The following is a 22,415-nucleotide window of genomic DNA, read 5'->3' as shown; positions in this document are numbered from 1 at the left end:
CTGTAAATCCTGAAAACTGTTTGCTAAAGCTCCTGAGTCTTCATTTGGGTCTGTACCGAAACCTCCAGAGCTGGCAGTAGAAATGGCTTTTATGCCTGAAACTTTTTCCCAGATGTTAGGTCTTGCCTGAATTGGATGTGGTTTCCCTCTCTGAGCACGGCATAGGCTACTGGACACCTGCAGCCTCCTGAGTATCTGCCCACCAACTTTCCCACCCGCTAGCAGTTGGGTGGGAATGCATCCTGGCACATTGACATAGGAAATGTGTCCATGTACAGGGTTGTGTGTGACTCACAGCACAAAGTGCATACCCTGAGCCTACTCCAGGGAGGCCTGAGAAGTATGCTTTGTACTCCCTGTTGCTGTCTGACCTGGGCTCTTGTCTTCTGGTTTCAGAGTCTCTTAAGTCATGCCTCTCTGTGCTGTGTCTCAGGCTGTACGAGCTTTACCTTGCTCAGCTGTTTGCTATTCCCTATCAGCCAGCCAAATTTGTTTTTTTCTATGTCAGATTCCTGTTTATCAGCTCTCCTTGGCTTACACTGGATCCTGTACGTCTCGGGTACTCTGTTCCTCCTGCTCAAGATAGCTTTGCTACCCTCTGGTAGGTCAGACCTCTAGCTCTAGTTGATGCTTGTGAGCCATGTTGTCTTGCCCAGCCTTTGACTAGGCGTGGGCCACTGAATCTTGCCTGCCTACCAGAAAAGCAAGCAGAGCACATAACTGCCTTGATGTTAAATGTTCCCTCCCTCCTCCCCTTCCCCCAGGCTAGACTCTTCTGTCTTGGTGCAGGTCAATAAAAAATTTAGAGAGCTCATTGTATCTCCCTTTTTAAGTAGTACTAATTTTCTCGTCATTTATATTTAAAAAAAATAAATTACTTCTTTCCTTTCTTGAAACCTCCCCTGATTTGACTTTTGTGATAACTTTTTGCAAAATACTGATAAAATCAGCTTCCCCTAACATTGTGGCTGTAAGGTAACTTTCAGCCTTTCAGAAAAAGGGTCTTCATACCACTGATGAATCTTAACTTTCCCTTTTTCTTCAAGGATTGGGATTCTGAAACATAGCCATTAGATTAAGCTCATTCACTGTCTTTTGAATATTGAGCCTAACTAACCAATGGAAAATGAAGAATTAAATCTCTTAATGGGAAGCTTTTTCTGCAAATACCACTGTTAATTGCATGAGTTACGATGTTTTGGTTTACCAAATCGATGTAAAAGACAAAAGGTAATGGTGAAATGATTTAACAGTTGTCCAGAAAAGCATCTTAAATTTATGTCCATGTTTAAGCACCCTCTTAAACTGTTCTGCACAGAAATATGTGCAGCAGTTAAAATCAGCAAAACCAAATCCAGAGCAGCAAGCTTCCCAACTGTATGTAACGGAGCTGGGCGCGACAGTTCACAGCTAGTGTCAAGCCAAGGTGTCTGGAAGTTGGGAAAATGGATTGGCCTGGAACCCAGCGCTCTGTTGTAGGTAATTTGCTTTGAAGCAGCTGCTGGTTGAAGTCAGCCTGACCTTGCCGGCTTTGTCTGTGTAAGTCAGTGATCGCTAGGTGGTTCTGTAGCAGCTTTGCTGGTGAGTTCAAAAGGATCTGACAATATGAATGCAAATGAAGTGGTAGTTAACTACAGGTTTTTGTCGCTGAATTTTGCTGGGCTGGAAAAGCCCTTGTCTCCAGTGGGCTCTCTCTGGTAGCTCCCACTTGATATGAGAAACCACGGGTTCTTTCTGCCCTTGCTTTTTAAGATTACTCTCCCCATCAGAAGTTAGTTTTGAGTTCCTCAAGGAGAATGCAAATTCATTTTTAAGTGTTTAGGTTGAGGTTTTTTTATTGGTTTTTCTTTCTTTTAATTTAATATGGTGCTAAGAATTAATTTTAAGCTTTTGCTGTGGTAGAGAATACACTAGCATCATTCTAAGCTACTTACTTTTCTCTTCCCTTGTATTTCTCACCCTGTGCAAATTATGTTCAGTCTGCAGCTGCGATCCGGTGAAGAGAGCAAGCTCCCATACCTGCATAGCAGCCCTCATTAGGATGGAAGTTATTCTGTTTATTTCTAGCAGAAGTTTTGGGACAATGCAGGTATGAAGAAGTAAGAAACGCTTGAATGTCAGAAATTCAGAATTCATAGTGCAAAACATGACGTTCTACCTGGGCTCGATGGGCAGACTGAATGTACTGTAATGAACCGTGTTTACAGGTCACCTCCATCTATAGTAATGCCAAAGAAGCTGCCAGAGGTTTCATTGGTGGTTGTCACTAGAGCAAACACATACAGTAAACTGAACCAGTCACATCAGTCTTCTCTATTTTTTTTCACTTTATTGTTGTATTCAGCTTAGGAGAAAAAGATCAGAAATATTCTATTTCCTGGCTGTTCTATTTTAGAAGAGTAATTTAAATGTTGATCAATGTGAAATGATCTAGAACTATTATATATTGATATTCAGTTCAGATGGGGTGTTTCTTCATTATTCCGATGTAATAAATGATTGAGTGTTTCTATTGTGATGAGCCCACTGATTACAGTAAACCTTTTTTCAGGTTCCCTTGAAGTTCATTATAATAATATTTAGACTGTAATCAGTAAACTCCAGCAAAAACCATGAGCTAAGTTATTAAAGGTCTTGATAAACCATCCTTTTTTTCACAGAAAACATTGCCAAGTAACTCAGTGCTAGATGCTCCACTAGATAAGAGGAAACAAAAGCTCTCTTGGAAGGGGTTCTGGTTAAGGCTTTTGTCTTACATCAAACTCCCTCCAGGTCACTGTGTAAGTGGTGCTACTTGTTTGGCTTTGGAGAGGTCTGGCAGTGATTAACATGTAGCAACCTTGTAATTTGCCGATACCCTTGTTTTTAAATTAACCTAGTGGTAGTATTTTATCATTGTAACCATTATTAAAGAAAATACATTGAAGACAAAAATCATTCTTAAAATTGTCAGAGTAGTATTTTGTCAGCTAGTGCTTTTAATATGAGAAGTGTTAAGTAATGCAGATTAGCTGGCCACAGAGAGGAGACCACAAGCATTGTCAGTGAGCTAGTAACTTCATTATTTTGTTCATAAGCTACTGTCTTTTCATGTTGACGTAAACACCTACAGAAAGGATAACAGCACGAGATAGCAGTACATTTGGTAGGTTGACAGATTTCATTTGTGCTGAAATGCAGAGAAAACTTGTGTAATGTTTTGTTACGTTGTTGTGATGTTGTCTGTATGAAAGCTACCATTTTTTCCTGATAATATAGAGTACTCCAGGTGGAAACTTCTGTGATGCAGTCAGTGAATGAAGTCTATTTTAATTGAAGACTAAATGGGAATTATCGTGCTTGTTTAGGAACAAGTAAACACAGTTTTGCCCTTAGTGCTATCTGACCACATAGGTCATAGTTGCCTTTTGACCGTGGTAGCATGAAGCCACATTTAAACACAAACAAACTGAATGCCCCCAAACTTCCTGCTATCTGAATATGGTGTAGTCCTTGTAGCCTGCTTGCAAAAGTGCTGTCTGCTGTTGGCATCTGACTCCACAGAGGGGAAGTTTTTGTCCCCTCTGCTTTCCTTTCTCCCTGCATTTTTTTATCATCTTCCTCTTTTTGCTCAGTAATCTTATTGCTCTGCAAAAATAAGGTTAGTTTGGAGAAAGAAGCCAGGTCCTGATGTAGTTCTTGGTATTTCATGTATTTTGTCCATAGCTAGGGTACCTTGCAGATGAACTTCATTCCTTGTGTCAGAGGGCATGTGCATCCACCCTTAATCCTAGCCTGGTTTGTGAAAGTCCAAGCAAGGGCAGAGAGGGGAACTTTGCTTCTAGCATGTGGTGTGGTCTCAAGGACTTCACGGTGTACTTTGCTCTGTGAAAGATCTTTACAAATTCAGGCAGTCAGTGGTTGGGTTTTTTTTTTTTTTCCAGTTACAATCCTGCAAATTGAGAGGACTTCCTGGCTGGATGTGCACATTCCTCCCAGTCCTGTTTTTGTCCTTGAATGTAGATTGACTTACAGAGAGCCTGCCAGCTGAGAATTTAAACAGTCACAGTTTAATAGCAAATGTAGTCTTATTTCCTGAGTGTCCTAGAACAGATAATTCCAATTCCTCCCCTGAAACAGACTCTGAAGGCTTTTGCTTGAAGGCTGGAAGAGCTATAGCTTTAAAGTCTATTCTAGAGAGGAACTGTTAAAGCTAGTGGGCTGCTTGTGTACTGCTTCAATGTAGCTAGTAGATTGAATGTGTATTTTTCACAGACTGGTTGAGGTGTGAAAGGGTGTCTGCAGGCCATCTGGTTCAACCCCACTACTCAAGCAGGGTTAGCTAGAGCTGGTTGCCCAGGGCTGTCCTGGGCAACCTTTGCCAGTGCTCGGTCACCCTCACAGTAAGAAAGTTTTTCTTCATGTTCAAGGGGAACCTGCTGTGTTTCAGCTTGAGCCCATTGCCTCTGATCTCCTCACTGGGCACTACTGGAAAGAGCCTGGCTCTGTCTTCCTTATAACCCTCCCTTTGGAGGGTATATTATAAGATCCCCCTAAGCCTGCTCTTCTGTAGGCTGAACAGTCTCAGCTCTGTCAGCCTCTCTCTGTATGCAAGATGCTCCAGTCCTTTAATCAACCCCATGGCCTTTTGCTGGACTATTTCCCATGTGTCTGTGTGTCTCTTACTGGGGAACTAAGGACCAGAGACAGTAATCTGCCTCACCAGTGCTGAATAAAGGGGATTCCATTTTCAATTTGGAATAAAAATGATTTATTGACAATTAGATTGTGTTATATGGATTCTTTTCTGGCTCTTGGGCCCTCCAAAAAAGCGGCTCCTGGTTTAAGAGGTACATAACTTGTAGAATGCACATTAATTCTTGACTAATTTGGTCATTTAGAAGCCAAACATTAAAACTGAGTAAAAATTTTTATATCAAATATGCTGTCATTTTACACCACAATGAATGTGCTTGTAAAATGCTTACTGCTTCAAACATATCAGTACAGCAAGCCTGTTCCTGAAACAAAATAATCTTTCTGGTTGGTTTTGTGGGGGTTTTGTTTTTTTCTTAATAGCCAGTAAGATGTCAAATAAAACAACACTTTTATACTGGGGAAGTTATTTGGGTTGCCAGCTGCTTTCCCAGGCCAGTAGTTGTTCTTAATCTCTACAACGATAGCAGGAGCCGATTTGACTGCACGTGTTGCATCCCCACTGATAACTGCCACAATCCAGCAGGAGCCTCTGACCTTTGTCTTGGGAGCTGCTGCTCTAGGTGCAGTGTCTGAATGCTGTGATTGAAGCTTTTTACCATATTTTTGTAAGACATGACTTGAAGTCCCTTGGAACACGTGTAACTAATTTCTAAGTGACAAACGTTCCCAGTGCTTTACTTCATACACAAGGCTTAGTAGTGTGTCACGTCTGTTTCTCTGTTAAAGGTAAGAGAAAGGTGTATGAGAGAGGTTATCTGAAGAGAAAGTTACCAGTTAGAAACTGGTAAAACTTTTCAGTAACGTTACTCATAGAGCAGATGCAAACACATTTGTGTCACAGCAGAATCTACAAGTCTTGCCTGTATGTGAGAACTTCAGCTCAAAGCCCAAGTCACCACCAGATTTTTATGAGTTAATTGGCCTGGGCCTTTACAGGAGATCTGTAAGTTTTTCTGATTGTGGATACTGGAAATAGTGCCAAAACCAAGAGCAGTGTGCTCTTGTGTTTACATCTAATTTTCTTTCTTCTAAATTATCTGAAAGAATTCTGGATTTGGACTGGGTAAGCTGTTGGCAAATATGGATATGGATTGGTCAGTATTCTTTGTGTCCATCCTCATTGTAACTAGGTGTCTTGGATTCAGGAGCGAAAGTAAGCATCAGACAAGTTGTTTGCTGTCTTTTACTGGTTTAGCTGAACTAGCAGGAGTGTTGGTGGGTTTTCTAATGCCGATGGGAGCTCCAGCAGCTGGTTGTATCCTTGTCAGAAACCTACCGACCTCAGCCAAAAGCCATTAACATCAAAGTATGCATTTCCTTGCTTTCCATACAGTCAGCAGGATTTGTCCCTGGAAGCCAAGTAGAAATGGGTTTTTTTCTTTCTCCATCAGCACCAAAATTATTTTGAGGATTTGTTCATATCTGCTCTGTTGACGTCAACTTGGATAAGGCTGCATAAGGAACCTACTCGAGTTTGCTCTCCAAATAGTGCCAAAAACTTTGAGTGATTCTCAGCACGTCACTTGTATGTGCATCACAGCTGTGTTTTTTTTCTGCTAACGTTCATGTTTATAAATTTTGAATGTGTTTCAGAGGATGTCTGTCTGTAAATCTTCCTGCTTGCAGAAATGTCTTACATGGACTGAGCATGTACAGGAAATACTCTCATGTCTGGTGAACTGAAGTCTGCTGGAAAGAGAGAGCTGTTGCAGAGATTTCAGGACATGATCCCAGTTTCCTTCCCAGCAGCTGTGATGAGAGAATATTAGCTGCCTGTATAGAGCACAAAGAGCAGACCATTTCAGATCTCAGTGAAGGGTAATCTGAATCTTTTGATTTTTAGCTATTCTTTAATATTAGGGGGAGAAAACCCCCGCAAACCCTATCAGGCACAGCTGAGCCACTTCCAGTAAACAACAGTGATTCAGCACTTCAATTTGCCAACAGACACATCATTATCTTCTGGGCTTTGTATGTCAAAACAGCGTAGGAGTATAAAATGGTAAAAGCTGATAAGGATTTGTACACCAAACTTGTGTTTAAAACAACTATTAAAATGTTTTAATGTAGAGGAGGAAAAGATTTGAGTTTTCTTTCTGGTTATTAAGGTATCAATAAGTGAATTGGTTATGGAGTATCTGCGCTGATCTCTTCTGCTAGCTACATGTATTGGAAGTACCAGAACACTGGAAGCATCCCTGTTACTGGATAGCAACACATTTTAGCTACTCCATGCTAGATACACTACAAGGGGGTGCTGCCAGGGATCATCTTGGTGGAACAGGGTGGGATCGCTATTTTCTTATGTTTTTAGGAAAACTGGCGTTCTGTCTACTGAGTCATCAACATCTCCATGTTATCACCTTGGTTAATAATGCTCTGTTATTTCCCCAAGTGAAGCAAATGTATTGATTCCTAGAGAGTAACCTTGGTTCTGACAGGACTTTCTGAGGCTGCTGGCTTCTAATCTGAGGGGTGGTTCTGATCTCTGCAGGAGCTCGGTGAACGGTAGCACCCCTTTACTGAAGGGGCGGATGTGTCTGTTGGTTCTTGCTGCACAAAGAAGTAAAGTTACTCTGGCTGCTAAGATGGTGTTAACCCACTGCAACCTACTGACTTGGATTACTACTAACCTACTGCCACTGTGCATATTAGCAGGTGATAGGGATGCAGGGCTTAACAGAAGAATGAGCCTGTGATCTCATGTGGGGGAAAGCACAGACTGCTTTCCACGCAGTACTTACAGCGGGTCAGTTGACTGGTTGTGAGGTGTAAAGGTTGCTGTCATGAAAACTGTGGGCATTTGGTTTTAACTTGAAGGAGCAACTCAATTATTTAACTGTGTTTTCTTGGTTTGTAGCTGCTTGATATTAGAAAATGCACCAGTTACTGAAATTTGAACAGGAAAAAATTGGTAGAGGCAGTCTCTGCTTCACTATCTTCTGAATGAAGATTGAATTCCAGCTGCCTTTGTTCTGACTTGTTTTAGTTTTAATTAATGGCAGAGGATCTTGTAAAAGGTGCATACAAATGAGGGGATTTTAAAGTTTTCATGTGGGATGGTTGGAAGCAGATGTTGGCTTTTTCAAGATGACAGGAGTCAAAGTTTGTGTGTCAAATATAGTTACTCCCCATTTCCCAGTATAAAAGAAGAAACCTGAAAGGACAGGACTAGAAATTAACAGCTGAAGTAATTTGACTTTATTAGTGTAAGAACTGACAAGCTGAGGTGTCTTTAGTATGACACTGTCACTGCCTTCTATGCAACTCCTATTTGTAAGAAACTCTGTCAGTACAACTTACAGGGATACTGCATTCCACCTAAAAGTCTGACAAGATACTGCAACAGGCACATTCATTTGATAGATACTCATGAGAAACAATATTTTGGGGTGTGGAGGGGAAGGAGAAGTAAAAACCTGAAAAGAGCATATGACAAGAAATGGTGTGTACAGTCAAATGATTGGAGTTCTTTGGGAGAAACCTGTAATGTGATGGCATAAAGAAAGAGAGGGTTGCCCTGCTGCTGCAGCCAGAAGAACTCCTGCTTAGAATTTCTATATGAATTAACTATCCACCCCCCACATGCTACTTTTTTTTTCCCCTTCAGAAACAAAAGGGGAATATTGACTGCTGCAAACACACCCCAGGCTGCTCAGTTTGCTTTAGCGCTGTCAGGTCCCTCTTCTTTTCCCAGCTCAGCTCTACTTAGCTCATATGGAGAGAAGAACTGGAGGACTGAGAGGCATGGCAGAAATTTGACATCAGTCCTCTCCATCTTCAGCTGTATGGGGAAGTCTCTTTATGTTGCTGTGTAAGTGCTTGGGCTATGTGAAAAAATGTATGAATCCTTAGTGCTGTGTTATTGCCTAGGTAAGTAGAGCTTTGGATTCAGTAGTATACAACCAATGGCATGATGAGTCGTGATTTGGGCAACCTGCAGATTAAAATTTGTAATGATTTCTGTACTAATGACACAGTATCTCCTCCTTGCTCAGCAATATAAAGTGAAGTATGACTTTAAATGTGTTGCATGCAGAAAATACTGCACATGAATATGGAAAACAGTAACTTTATTTTCCTAGTTAGAGAAAGCTATGAAACACTGGCACTGCTAATGCTTTGCTTGTTGTTATTTGGTATCAACCTTTCTTCTTCATTTATTTAACCATCTTTTTAGAGATTCTACTATCAAATCTTGCAGGGGGGAAATGAGAGAAGTCAGTGACTTGAGTTGAAGTCTTTTTCTAGATGGTCCCTTTATTTTTCTCACAGATACAGTTTAAATACTGGCTTCTATTCCCCTCACACACCTCATTTTGTAAACAGTTACTGCAGCTGCCAGTGGTGGCACCCTTGCCCACCAGTGCGGCTCTAGCGTCCCTTCATGTCACTGAACTAATCATCAAAGGTTGCCATTCTTTCTTTGCACCCCCTTCTCCTCCATGGAGAAAAGTCAGGATAATTTCGAGGGAGGATAAAAATGGGAAGAATGCTACAGAAAGAGGGACTGAAGCCTGAGACTCCAGCTGGAGCAGGAATACTCCATGGCCAGGCTGCAGCAGGCAGAGACTTACCCCACTCACCCCACAAGGGAGGAGGGCACATGGTTCCTCTCCTGCAGATGTATGTGTGTCCCAACAGCAGGAGGACAGGGAGTGAGGAGGTCTTATTTGATTGCTCCCCAGGCTGAGTGTGGAGCAGCCTCTCAGAGCAGTGGTTGCTGGTGCCACAGCAGACCTGGTGAAGCGCTTGGGATAAGTTCTGTGCCCCTGAAATTTGTGGAACAGTTGAGGCTCTGGCTGGCGCCATGAAAATAGAGATGGGATGGGTGGGACAACATGTGCTATCCCTTCTTTGAAGGGACTCTGGAGAGGTATGAAATCAGAAGCTTGTTCTGGGATATAAGAGCACACTTAGCGTCTTGAAGTTTGTGTGGACTGGTTGCTTTATGTCCTAACTAAAAAAAAAACAACCCAAACAAACCAAGCCATGCAACTTTTTACAGTAACAGCAGAAAACCAGCATTTTGTTTAATTTTCTCTTAAGATGGAAAGAACACAAGCAGAAATATTACCCCCTTGTGGTGCTGTAGTAGCAGGTCTGTGTGAAATGTCAGGGGGTGGTTCCCCTGCTGTTGGCTGTGCCGTGTGTGGAAAGTGCGTCGCAGAAGAGCGCAGCGCCTCACGACAGCGATCATGGCAATGAAGAGATGGCACCTGCGTTATCTGGAGTGTTACACGTAATCTACAATAGATACCCACGTCTTCTATTAAAAGTATGCGCCTGGATTCACCCGAGTGACAGTTTAATGTACTGCTTATTTCTGCCTGATAACACTTCCTATTCTTTTTCCCCCCTTTATCTCTCCAAAGCTAGTTCCAGTAATGTGAAATGAGCGTTTTCCTCTGTCGGGAGTTTAACCCACGTGTTTCTAGCACCACCCGCTGCTTTTAATCCTAATAGGCTTTGTAACTGCTTTTGTCTGTGCTTTATTTCCCCAGGATCTACTAAGGTTTGAAAGAAAACCTTTATTAAGTAAATGGAAGATGGAGTTCAGGTATATCCATCCCTTTCCTTTCCTGAGCATGTCTGATGTTTCCTATGCAAAAGAGATCTTTCAGCTTCTGTTTACTCTTGATGAGGAAACTGAGAAGTTGCTTTAAAAGTTAGAAGGTGAGCAGTCAACACCTCATAAAATGTTGGCATTTTTAACTCTATACAGGTCCTTATGCAAGTGACAGAGCTACCCTGTAAGGAGCAGCACTGGCTTTAACAGGCTTTGCAGCCCTTGCTGAACAGTGAGAAACTACTTTCAGTGTAATTGACTTTTAAAATCATAAGAGCCTTGTGTATGAATGGTTATCAGGAGAAAGAGATGTGTGTTTGAATAGGCAGAATGAATAGAATGGGCTTGCAAGGTACCCAGAATCACTGAAGGGGAAGAGAGATGTCCAAGGCAAGGGAATAAATAGGAAATGATTGTCAGCCTGGGTGCTGCAGGTGCAGGCAGTGATGCCTGGGATGTATTTCTCTTTTCAGAGTGTACAGCTTGCAAAGTACCAAGTGAGCGATCTTGCAGGACTGCACAGGCATTTGTTGTGGACTTTGTGGCTGCTCTGCCAGCTTGTGACTTTTGCTTCTCTCCCTCTGGTGCAAGCTGGCTTTTTACCTGGCTTGGAGAGGTTGCTGGGCCCTCACTGCTCTTCCATGGGTGCCAGGACAACAAAGGTAATTCGTGGCAGTGGCAGCTGATTGCGTTCAGGGTGCAGGGCAATCAAGAGTGGAAGCTTTGCAAAGGAAATCATTTGGCTTGTTGGAGCAGGTAGGTGAGAAGAGAGGGAGTAGGGAGTACAGAGGATGTTTTGATTGCCTTTCCCAGGCTTCTCTTTCTGCTTGGATTGAGACAGGTGCAGGTTGGACACCAGTAGTTTGTATATCAGGTTCCAAGCTCTCTGACTGCCTTTCATGGTTTCTGCAAAACCTTGTGTGGTTTTAGTGGGGCCGCTAAAGCAAGGCATGGATTTGCTTGGTTATGGAGTAATAAGGATTCAGTGTCACAGCAAAGGAGCAAACGCTCCCTATAGTGGGCTACAGCAGCCTTTCCTGCTCCTCTGTCTTTGGGATTGTGGCACAGCATCAGTGTGTGGTCTCAGAGACAGCAGTGCTGTGCTGTGTGCTGGCAGGTGGAGACTCATCATCTCCTTGTGATCTCCCTGGGGTCAAGGAGCTCTGCTTCTACTATTCATGTATCTTTCTGAAGAATGAGGTCCTGCCCAAGATGAATAATTTGTGAAGTAACTTAATTTTTCCTTTACATTTTCATCCTTTGTGATTTTAATAGAGAAATTGTAGCAGTCAGCTTAGCCTTAGCATGTTGAGAGCTGGTGATCATTGCTGAGGTATAGTTAATGTTCTCTGAGATCAGAAGGCAGGGAGAAAGGAGTGAATCATAGATATCCTGCAGAGAAATGAGCTGCCAGCAGCAAGGAAGAGCTAAAGAAGAGAGGCCTTTTTTCATAAACTTTAACAAACAGTTCAGTTGCACAATCTCCTATTTAGAAAGCAGTTGGTAAGGAGGTAAGAAGAATGAAAGATGGAATATTTGAAGTGGATAGTTAATGTATTTTACCCAGACATTTTTGTAGCTAAGAAATAAGAGTGGATATAACCAAACAGCAAAGGAAAGTAGCTCCAAGTCTGAACTTAGCAAAAGATCATTCTACTTTTCACCAGCGAGACTTTTAGTAAAGAAGAGAACTTGTGACCTGCAAAATGCCAAAAACCCTTAACTTTGAATACATGTGCATACCTTCAGGCTGGCCTCTATGTCATTCCCCTCTTCCCAGCTGCTCATCCTTGACTCTTGTAAATTTGTGGTCACTATCAAATTGTATTTAAAAGAGATCCCTAAAGCCTATTTATAGCAGTGACTGTAGCCAAGCTGGAGTGAAGTTCAGATTGTCAAACATGTTGTAAACCTAAATCTCCATTTTTAAACATTGAATCCACTTTTTAGACTGGCAGAATACTTGTACCAGATACACAGATCATCATGAGGACAGCAGCATTTAAGTAGTTCAGAGATGGCTAGCAGAATTGGAGGGGGAAAAAGCAAAACCAAAGAAACCACTAATCTTACTGCATTCTCATTTTCTTCTTCCTGTAAATGTGACTTTAAGAACATATTTGGGGATAGGATCTCAAAGTGAGCATCCTGTTCTGTGACTCCAAGCCAAATTAATGACAGAAGCTTGGTATTAAAAAAATACCTGCATCAGTTTACAGAATCACAGAGTCATTATGTTGGAAAAGACTTCTACTAAACCATATCCCTGAGCACTTCATCTACCTGTCTTTTAAATACATCTGGCATTGATGGCACAACCACCTCCCAGGGCAGCCTGTTCCAGTGCCTTTCAGTGAAGAATTTTTTCCTAATGTCTAATCTGAACCTGCCCTGGCACAGCTTGAGGCCATTCCCCCTCATCCTATCACCTGGTGCTTGGGGGAAGAGAACAATACTCACCCCTCTACAACCTCCTTTCAGGTAGTTGTAGGTGGTGATAAGGTCTCCCCTCAGCCTCCTCTTCTCCAGGTTAAACACCCCCAGTTCCCTCAGCTGCTCCACATAAGGTTTGCTCTCCAGCCCTTTCACCAGCCTGGTTGCCCTTCTCTGGACTCGCTCCAGGACCCTGATGTCTTTCTTGTGACTGAGGGAGCATTCAATCCCTTCATCCAGGTCATTGATAAAGATGCTGAACAGAACTGGACCCAGCAGTGAGCCCTGGGGAGCAACACTTGTGACCGGCGTCCAGCTGGATTTAGCTCCATTTACCACAACCCTGTGGGCCCGGCCATCCAGACAGTTTTTCACCCAGCAGAGGCTGTGCCTGTCTAGGCCAGTGGTAGCCAGCTTCTGAAGCAGAATGCTGTGAGAACTGGTGTCAAAGGCTTGGCAGAAGTCAAGACACACCACATCCACAGCCTTTTCCTTGTCTACTAGGCGAGTCACCTTGTCATAGAAGGTGACCAGGTTAGTTTGGTAGGGCCTGCCTTTCGTAAACCCATGTTGACTAGGCCTGATCACTTGGTTGTCGTGCATGTGCTGGGTGATAGCACTCAAGATGACCCATTCTGTGATCTTCCCTGTCACTGGGGTCAGACTGACAGGCCTGTAGTTTCCTGGATCCTCCTTCTGACCCTTCTTGTAAATGAGTGTAACATCTGCCAGCCTCCAGTCGAGTGGAACTTCCCCAGTCTGCCAGGATTGCTGATAGATCATGGGAAGGGGTTTGGCAAGCAAATCTGCCAGCTCCCTCAATACCCTCGGGTGTCCAGCCCCATGGATTTGCAAATGTCTAATTGGCCTAGTAGGTCTCTAAACATTTCCTCATGGATCATGGGAGTTTTGTTCTGCTATCTGTCCCTGTCAGCCAGCTCTCTCACCTTAACATTAAAGACTGAGGAAAAGAAGGAATTGAGTACCTCAGCCTTGTCCTCATCCTTTCTCACTAATGTTCTGCCTGCATGCAGTAAGAGCTGGAGATTGTCCTTGGCCCTCTCGCTGTTGATGTATCTGTAGAAAGATTTTTTTAATATCTTTCACAGAATTGGTCAATCTCAGTTCTAATTGGGCTTTAGCCCTTCTGATTTTCTCTCTACAAGATCTTACTTCATCCCTGTAGTCCTCCTGAGATGCCTGCCCCTTCTTCCAAAGCTCATAGACTTTCCTCTTTTCTGATGTCCACCCAGATCTCACTGCTCAGCCAAGCTGGTTTTCTCCCTCACCAGCTCCTTTTCTGACACATGGGGAAAGCCTGTTCTTGTGCTGCCAGGATTTCCCTCTTGAAGAGCATCCATCACTCCTGGGCTCCTTTGCCCTTAAGGACTGACTCCCATGGAACTTTATCAGCCAGCCTTCTGAATAGTCCTATGAAAGTCCAAGGTGCACATTCTCTTTAGTGCCATCCTCACCTCTCCTAGAACTGAGAATTCTATCATCTCATGATCGCTATGCCCCAGGTGTCCTCCAACCATCACATTTCTTGCTAGGCAGGCCTTCATTGTTCAGGTACACTCTTTCTGAGGGCTTTTATTGATGCTGGAGGTGAAGCCCCCAAGTTGGCTAAATAGCCTCCCAGTTTGGATAAGGGCTAAACTTGTTAAACGCTGTCGGAGTCTTCTGACCCCATCAGTGTGAATGTTCGTTAGCCCACATCTGTCTGGGTGCACTGCTATGTTAAACTGATCAGCTACAGACTGTTATTAAGTCAGAAGACCTTCTATTCTTGCAGCCTTTTTGGATAGCCTATTCTATTTTGTATTATTCAGATGGATTTCTTTTTGCAAGCATAATTTTGAAGCAGGTTCTGGAATTCTTTGGTTTTGAAAGAATTTCTTTTTGTAACAGAAAATACTCTTTTTTGTTTCTGTCGTTCAAACTTGGTAACACAAATATACCAGGAACGTAGATTTTTATTAATATAGAAGGGCTGGAAGAGAGCATAAAACCAGTAGATCTCACAAACATTTTTACAAGACAACTAAAAGTTTCTTTCTGCATGGAATAAAAGAGTAATAAAATCCACTGGACACCATTGGTATCCTTGACGCTTCCTGCCTGCAACTTTTTAGGCATGCAATAGAAAATAAATGTTACTTAGAAAACAAGAGCAGTGAGGAAGTTTTCAAAGTAGGCAGAATTTCTCTACAATTTTCATTGAGTAGGAAAACTCTGCCATTTTGTTAGGCATGAATTTTAAATGATGGTTCTGTAACTGAAATGTTAACACATGGAAATAATTATTAAATACTCTATCAGTCTGCATTTGAGGTAGTATTTCAAATATGACTGTAAAATCTACCATATATGATGATCTAACATGACAGCTGTGTCTAAGTTAGACTGGGGAAAGCTGGGGGTTTTTTATACTCTTTTTACTAAAATAGAGAAGGAAGGATGATATATAAACTGCTATCATGAAAAAAAATAAAAATACTTAAGATGTATTGCAGCTTAACCAAAGTAAGTTGAGACAACATGATTTTGCCCTGTTGAAATATAAGACAAAATTCTTAGACTCCTTGGCGTTTGATTCCAAACTCTGTTGAAGTGAGCCTACAATTAATAACAATCTCCAGTGTTTCTTATTCGTTTCTCAGGGACAGGACCTGTAGGGATCTGACTTATTCCACAAACAGCAAAACATTAGTTTACCACTACTGCCATTTAGTGGTCTATATATGATCATCATTTGGTATATTACTAAATAGATTCTTTGTCATCTGGTAGCATTAAAGTTAGGACTTTACATACTAGAGAGAAATAATGTCACACTCCCTGAAGTTTAATTATGTTGCAACTACAGCAAACTTCTAAAGCAACTTTCTTGTCATTCTTGATATCTTGCATTTAGTTGTTGTTGTTGGTGGTGTTTTTACTCTGTGCAAGTACAAATACTTAGTGTTTTACATGTACTTTTAAGTGTCTTTCAAAACCAGCCTCTCTGTTTCTCCTCTAGTCTTACACAGAAACCAAGCAGTGGGATTTTCTTCTGTTTACCAACAGGTCAGCTCAAGCTGTTTGCATTCCAGCAGTTCACCTGCACATGACTGCAGCCGCCATGCAAGTCAGCCAGAAAGACTTTGAAAAGGCTCAAGAACAACTGAAGCTTTTGAAAAAGGATCCTGGGAATGAAGTGAAGTTGAAGCTCTATGCTTTGTTTAAGCAGGTAGGCTTGCCTGACTGTTTTGTGTAAGGGCCATTTGTAATGCAAGGGGATGGAACTGTAAAGTGTTTACTTAAAACAGGGGTTGTGCAAATTTACTGTGTCTGAACAAGCTCTTAGGTCAAGGGCTCAAATCCTGTTTTTGAACTGCCAGCCCTGCAAACCCTGGCTGAATTCTGAGGGAAGCCAAACCCGTTTCATCTTATAAATGATGCTTTAAATAGAAACCTTTATTTGAAGAAATAGACCAAGTTTATATCAATTGTATGATGCCTTCCATAATTACAGCATATATTGATGTAGCTGTGGAAAATGGCTTATGTATGCCTGGGAAAAATGGACATACCTCATGCTTCCTCTTAAACTTCTTGTATCTCCAGACACTCAGCTGGACCTTTAATATAACAGTGTTGACATTTGAAGGTTGATTTCTGGAGCTTTTTCTTTCTTTGTGGTTTTTACAGGTTTTTTGGTTCTGTCTCTTTTCCTAAATTCAAGGAACTGTTCCTCGACACTTAAAGTGAAAGTTATTCTTTACTACGTTATGGAAAGAAACCTTTGTAGAAGTAGCTGCAAGTTCTCAGTGGGGTTTATACTGGTATTTTGGGAAGTGTCTGTAGATCAAGGCTGGCTGCAGGGTCAGTAGAGATTGTGGCTTGTTATATTGAAAAAGGCAATTGATTGCTGCTTTAATTAAAAACTTAGACAGCTGACTGTTCCAGGTAGTTTTACTAATTCATAATAACGAGCTCATAAATGCATTCTTTCTTTCTTTCTTACCTTCTACTTAGAATAGTTCTCTCTGGTACTGTATTTTTCTTCAGGAAAAATGATGACAGAATACTTCATTCATACTCCCCAGCAGGTTTTTCATGTGCATTACAGGGACTTTATCCCCCTCTACAGTCCATGGGAGTTTTGATTGGGCAGGGCCAGCTCGATTGGTAGATCCCCTGGAATTAATTAGCCACGTGGCTTTGGCTAAATGCATATCCCAGTTTTTTAGGGTTCCACCACCCATTGCTTTAAGAGTAGCTTTTATCAGCCCGTTGTACCTCTCAATTTTCCTGGAGGCTGGTGCGAGGGAGGGTGTATGATATACCCATTCAGTGCCGTGTTCTTTGGCCCAGGTGTCTAGGAGATTATTCCAGAAATGGGTTCCATTATCTGACTCTGTTCTTTCTGGAGTGCCATGTCGCCAGAGGACTTTCTTCTCAAGACCCAGGATGGTGTTCCAGGCAGTGGCATGGGGCACAGGATAGGTTTCTAGCCAGCCAGCAGTTGCTTCTACCATTGTGAGCACGTAGCGCTTGCCTTGGCCTGTCTGCGGGAGAGGGTTGGAATCGATCTGCCAGGCCTCTCCCTGTTTGTACTGCAGCCATCGTCCTCCATGCCACAGAGGCTTTAACTGCTTGGCTTGCTTGGTCGAGGCACGTGTCTCACATTCATGTGTGACCTGTGAGATAGTGTTCATGGTCAAATCCACCCCTCAGTCACGAGCCCATCTGTATGTAATATCTCTTCCTTGATGGCCTGAGGTGTTATGGGCCCAGCGAGCTATAAATAATTCGCCCTTACATTGCCAACTGAGGTCTACTTGAGCCACTTAAATCTTAGCAGCCTGATCGACCTGCTGGTTGTTTTGGTGTTCTTCAGTGGCTCAGCTCTTGGGTATGATGTACTTTTACAGTTAGGTTCTCTGACTGGGCAGAGGTGTCTTGCCACAGTGGAGCAGCCTAGATGGGTTTGCCTCTGTGTTGCCAGTTGCTTTGTTTCCATTTCTGCAATCACCCCCACAGGGCACTGGCCACCATCCATGGGTCAGTACAGATGTACAAATTCAGCCACTTTCTCATTTGGCAATGTTTAAAGCCAGCTGGATGAGGTTTACCTCTGCAGACTGGCTAGATTCACCTTCTCCTTCGGCGGCAGCTGCAACCTGTCGTGTAGGACTCTACACAGCAGCCTTCCACCTCCGATGTTTGGCAACGATGGGACAGAATCCATCATTGAACAGGGCTTTTTTTTTTCCCATTTTCTGGCAGTTCATTATACAGTGGGGCCTCTTCACCCTGTGTCACCTCGTCCTTTAGTGACATTCCAAAATCTTTGCTTTTCTGGCCAGTCTGTGATCACTTCCAGGATTCCTGGGCGATTGGGGTTTCCTATTCGAGCCTGATGCCTGTTAAGTGCAACCCACTTATTCCACGTAGCATCGGTGGCATGGGGTGTAGAAGGGGCCTTTCCTCTCAACATCCAGCCCAGTAACAGCAGTCAGGCTGCCAGGAGGAGCTGGGTTTCAATTCCAGTCACTTCCAAAGTGGCTCAAGCCCCTTCATATGCTGTCAGTATAGTCCACTATATGCAGGCCCCGATAGTCCAATGTCAGCCTCCACTCTCCATTGGACTTTTTCACTGGACAGATTGGACTGTTGAAGAGTGGGTTCTACCAATCACTCCCTTACAAACCTTTAACTTTCTTTTTAAGTATAAAACTTCAACAATTTTTGAGATAGAACTTGACATGCATGGATATCTTGGATACTTGTATTGGTTAGGTGCTTCTGTAAGCCCAGCACCAGATATTAGGAAATAGCAGAACTGAAAACATCACGGTATGTCAACTGCCTGAATATTGCCCAATGACTAGGTAATCCTTCAGACTTAGGGCTGAATTCTGTTTCCCAATTAGGTAAATATTCTTAAGTCATCATCTTCTCTACCAAAGCATCTGAACTGTTTAAATAAGCTTTTGTTTCTCTTTGTTTTCAGGCTACTGAAGGTCCCTGCAATGCTCCAAAACCAGGTATGCTGGACTTTGTCAAGAAAGCCAAGTGGGATGCATGGAATTCTCTTGGCAATTTGTCTCAGGTGACAATACTTATAATTTCACTTAAAATCTTTGTAGATTACACTACCTTGAAATGTCTGGTCTGTAAGTGAATGGCTGATGTCAACACTAGTTGAGTGACTCTGCTACAGGTTCCAAAATAAGCCTAGTTCTATGTTACTACTACCAATTTGTACCTGTGTAAGATGTTTTACATACATGTTGACTTTGAATAAAAATAGTGTCTTTCACACTATGTTCTCTTCTGCTCTTCCCTTTAAGAAAGATGGATTGAGCTTCTCGATTCTTACAACAAAGAGCAAATTTGTGAATCCAACATATTGGAAACTTTCTCATTTTAGAAAGTCAGTCTCTTTTTGCACTGACTAAAAAAATAGAACTGCTGTATTAAGATCTCCTCTTCATTCTTTCTCACTATATCTTGACATCATTAATACCTTTCATAGCCTTTAGGGAAGTCTTTACTTCAGGTGAAGCAGGCAGAAAGAATATAGATGCAAAGATCCGTAGGTGTTCTTTTTCCACGCAGGCTGCGGTAAGTCTGACGCCGCTTACAGCTGTCAGGTTTTTCAGGTGTTATGAAGTGAATAAAACATAAGCTTTACAAACCAGCTGTGTCACTGATGCTTAGGAGTAGTTTCTGAGGTCAGTCAAAGATGCTACTTAATGCGGAGAGGTGTTTTGCATTCTTCTTTTAAAAGAACACATGCTTGCCTAATTTCATGAGCAAAACTTACTCTTGTGCTGCTTTGGGCTTTTTGGTGTGTGTGTTAGGTTTTGGGGTGGTTTTGTTTGTGGGCTTTTTGTTTTGGTGTTTTGGAGAGGGCTTGGTTTGTTGGTGGGTTTTTTGGGGGGTGTTTTGGGTTTTTTGGCTTTTTTTTTAAGGAATAGCCAAGACAGACTTAAGGCAAAGGATCTGCTCTTGAAGTTAAGGTGGAGAGGGAATTGGCAATTTCATGTGCTACAGATTATGGATTGTAGAATCGTTCAAAGTATATTATCCTTTCAAGAAAATTGGTTGTAACAGAGAAGAACTTTGACAATTCTTTTAAATCGCTGCTTACTGTGTAAATAGGGAGGTAGGATTGTTTAGGCTTTTGCATGTCATGCTTGTGCTAAATAAAAACTGGTGTCTTCAAGCAATTTTAAAATGCCATTGACCCATTTTAGCACTCTTGTTTTCAGCAACATGTGTTCTAAAATAAAAGCTTCTGTTTTGTTGGAGAAATGTCTGACTGGAAAGCAGAAACAAAGGATCCATGTAAATGTGTAAACGTTGGGCATATGGCAAAGGTCTCTCTGGTCATCTTAAGTGTGTATGGGAGCACCTCTGCAACAAAGTAAATGTCGTTCCAGCACCTACGCACTTTTATTTTACAGAGCCTTTGCTACTGTTCTCCAGATGACTTTAAGTGTCATCTGCAGTGTTTAAAGACAGCATGTTCACATTCTCATCCTAATTAGAATACTTCCTAATTAGGGGTATGTTGTTGTTTTGGTTTTCTTTTTTGCCTTGAAGCACAGTGCTCCCCCTGGACTGTGGACCCATTTTATGAATAGCATAACAAACTGATTTCCATTTCAGCTTTTGATAGTCTCCTGTGGCTTTTTTAAAAATTTCTTCTTCTTTTCTTTCCTTTCATTACAGGATAATGCCAAACAGAACTATGCTGAACTTGTCTCAAGTTTGGTCTCTGCAGAATCTGCTGACCAAAAGAAAGATGCTTCCCCAGAAGAGAGCGCACATCAGGGCTATGAAACAATACTAGTTACCACCAAAAACAATATCACAAAGATAATGTTCAACCGACCTGACAGGAAAAACGCCATCAACCATAAGGTAAAGAACTACATTTGGGAGGATTCATGGGGGTTTTTTTCTTTCCTGGGTAAACTGCTGAAGTTTTTTAAAGAATCCTTGCTACAGGTTTAGCAGAACTGACTGAAGTGTGGTGGTCTGCATTTTATGAGGGCTCAGTATCTCGACTCTAGTGACAACCTAAGGAATAAATATCCAGTAAAAAATAAAACCATCCAGCTAAAATTTTACAGATTGGGCTTTTCTGTGTCTCTTGGTTTCTTTCAAAGCTACTGCAGGATTCCAGTCTGCACTAAACTAAAATGGCAAACTGCAGGAAGAGCAGCCTGTTGTGTGGATACAGGGCTTGACTGTATCACAGAGTGTGTGTGTGGCCTGCTCTTGGCTCAGTAGTGTTGTGTGTATGTCACAACAGCAAAGATACCAGAACAGAGGCTTCACCCCACTGCTGCTAATTCTTTAAAATATATTGTTTTGCCCACTTAACCTACTTCTCAGGTCTTACAGCCATCTGTTTCTGGTTAATGTCTGTTTTCCAAAGGGCTTTATTTTGTCTTTTAGGTATGCATTGGAAGTCTTGAGTATTGCAAGTATATGTCTTTATGGCCAGAAATACCTCCCATGTAATACCTTATTTACTGTGGATGCAGGAGGGTCTGTTTCCACACTTCAAGGGATCATAGTAAACCTGTGTCTCAGGTTCCATGTTGTCAGTGTGAATCTCCTTTTTATGGTCTTTTGCAGCATCACATTTGTACTTTGTTGCTCTTCCTTTTATGCAGATGTACAGAGAAATTATCAAAGCACTTGAAGAAGCTGGAAAAGACGATTCTACCATAGCAGTTATTACTGGTACCACACTTCATACGCCTTGCCTAGATTTGTTTCGTGCTGTGCCAAAGCACTGTACTGACATGAGCTATCTACCTGTATTTAGAGTAGGATAGAATCGTGCAAGTGGGGAAATTCTTTCTCCAAGATTTTTTTTCTTCCAAGGTAGTGTTTCAAATTCTTTAGCAAGATGGCTCTTACATCAAAATGTCTTTCTAAGATGAGAAGATAGACATGGAATACCCCTAAGGGCTTTATTACTTTTGAGCAGCTGACATATCTGGTCTGCAGCACCTTCACTACTGCTTTTAAAGTTCATTGGTGTGGGTTTACTCAATTTTTGATTTTCCTGCTTAAAAGTTTCTCATGTCTTACTGTGTGAATGATTGTGAATTGGCAGAAGAAAACTTGAGCGTGTGTGGAGGGGGAAGAATTTTATTTTTTCTTTATCTGACACTTACATAAAAAAGAAATGCCCCCCTCAGATCTTTCAAATTTAATATTCTTTGGCTTTTGCATTGTCAGTCAAAATTAATTTTTAAGTGTAGATGTCCTTTAAGGTAGTGTGTATACTTTGAGACAATCCCTCTAATCACTTAGTAGTGTTAGACACTTAGAATTAAATCCTTCTGTAAATGTAATAAATGGAAACTTCTCTGACCTCCTCAGAAATCGTTGGTGCACTTATTCATGTGTTCTCTCTGCAGGAAATGGAGACTACTACAGTAGTGGAAATGATCTGAATAATTTTACTAATGTCCAACCTGGTGAAATGGAGAAGATGGCAAAAGATGGAGCAGTATTACTCAAGTAAAACATCTTGTTTTCATATATGTATAAGTTACTCTAATGGGTAAAATTTAATTTGGAGGCATTGTTAGAAAATACAAAAGGCAGGGACTCACCCAGTTATGCTGTGATACATCCACTGAGATGACTCTGTCTTAAGGACTCACCATGTGCATAAACACAAAGATCATGTGAG

The 22,415-nt window shown here is 41.9% G+C and overlaps 1 protein-coding gene across 4 annotated transcripts in view; it reads left to right on the top strand.

The window, feature by feature from the left end:
* The window catches only part of ECI2 (enoyl-CoA delta isomerase 2), a gene marked incomplete at its 5' end in the record, with an annotated part of 34,168 nt that overhangs the window by 3,849 nt on the left and 7,904 nt on the right, over nucleotides 1-22,415 (top strand). For 2 of the 4 annotated variants that reach the window (XM_084280523.1, XM_084280525.1), the window contains 5 exons: nucleotides 15,770-15,932; nucleotides 18,702-18,800; nucleotides 20,429-20,620; nucleotides 21,382-21,451; nucleotides 22,138-22,240. In XM_084280523.1, coding sequence (XP_084136649.1) covers nucleotides 15,770-15,932; nucleotides 18,702-18,800; nucleotides 20,429-20,620; nucleotides 21,382-21,451; nucleotides 22,138-22,240 — 627 coding nt within the window. Of the gene's footprint in view, nucleotides 1-10,202; nucleotides 10,259-10,799; nucleotides 10,930-15,769; nucleotides 15,933-18,701; nucleotides 18,801-20,428; nucleotides 20,621-21,381; nucleotides 21,452-22,137; nucleotides 22,241-22,415 lie in introns of those variants that run through there. The other 2 variants (XM_084280524.1, XM_084280526.1) reach the window with 2 other exon arrangements.

The sequence above is a fragment of the Gallinula chloropus genome (genome assembly GCF_964237585.1).
Source record: "Gallinula chloropus genome assembly, chromosome: 2".
In the NCBI taxonomy this organism is placed as follows: Eukaryota; Metazoa; Chordata; class Aves; order Gruiformes; family Rallidae; genus Gallinula; species Gallinula chloropus.
The sequence above is the reverse complement of the archived record's forward strand: the minus strand, read 5'-3'. Positions and strand labels throughout refer to the sequence as shown.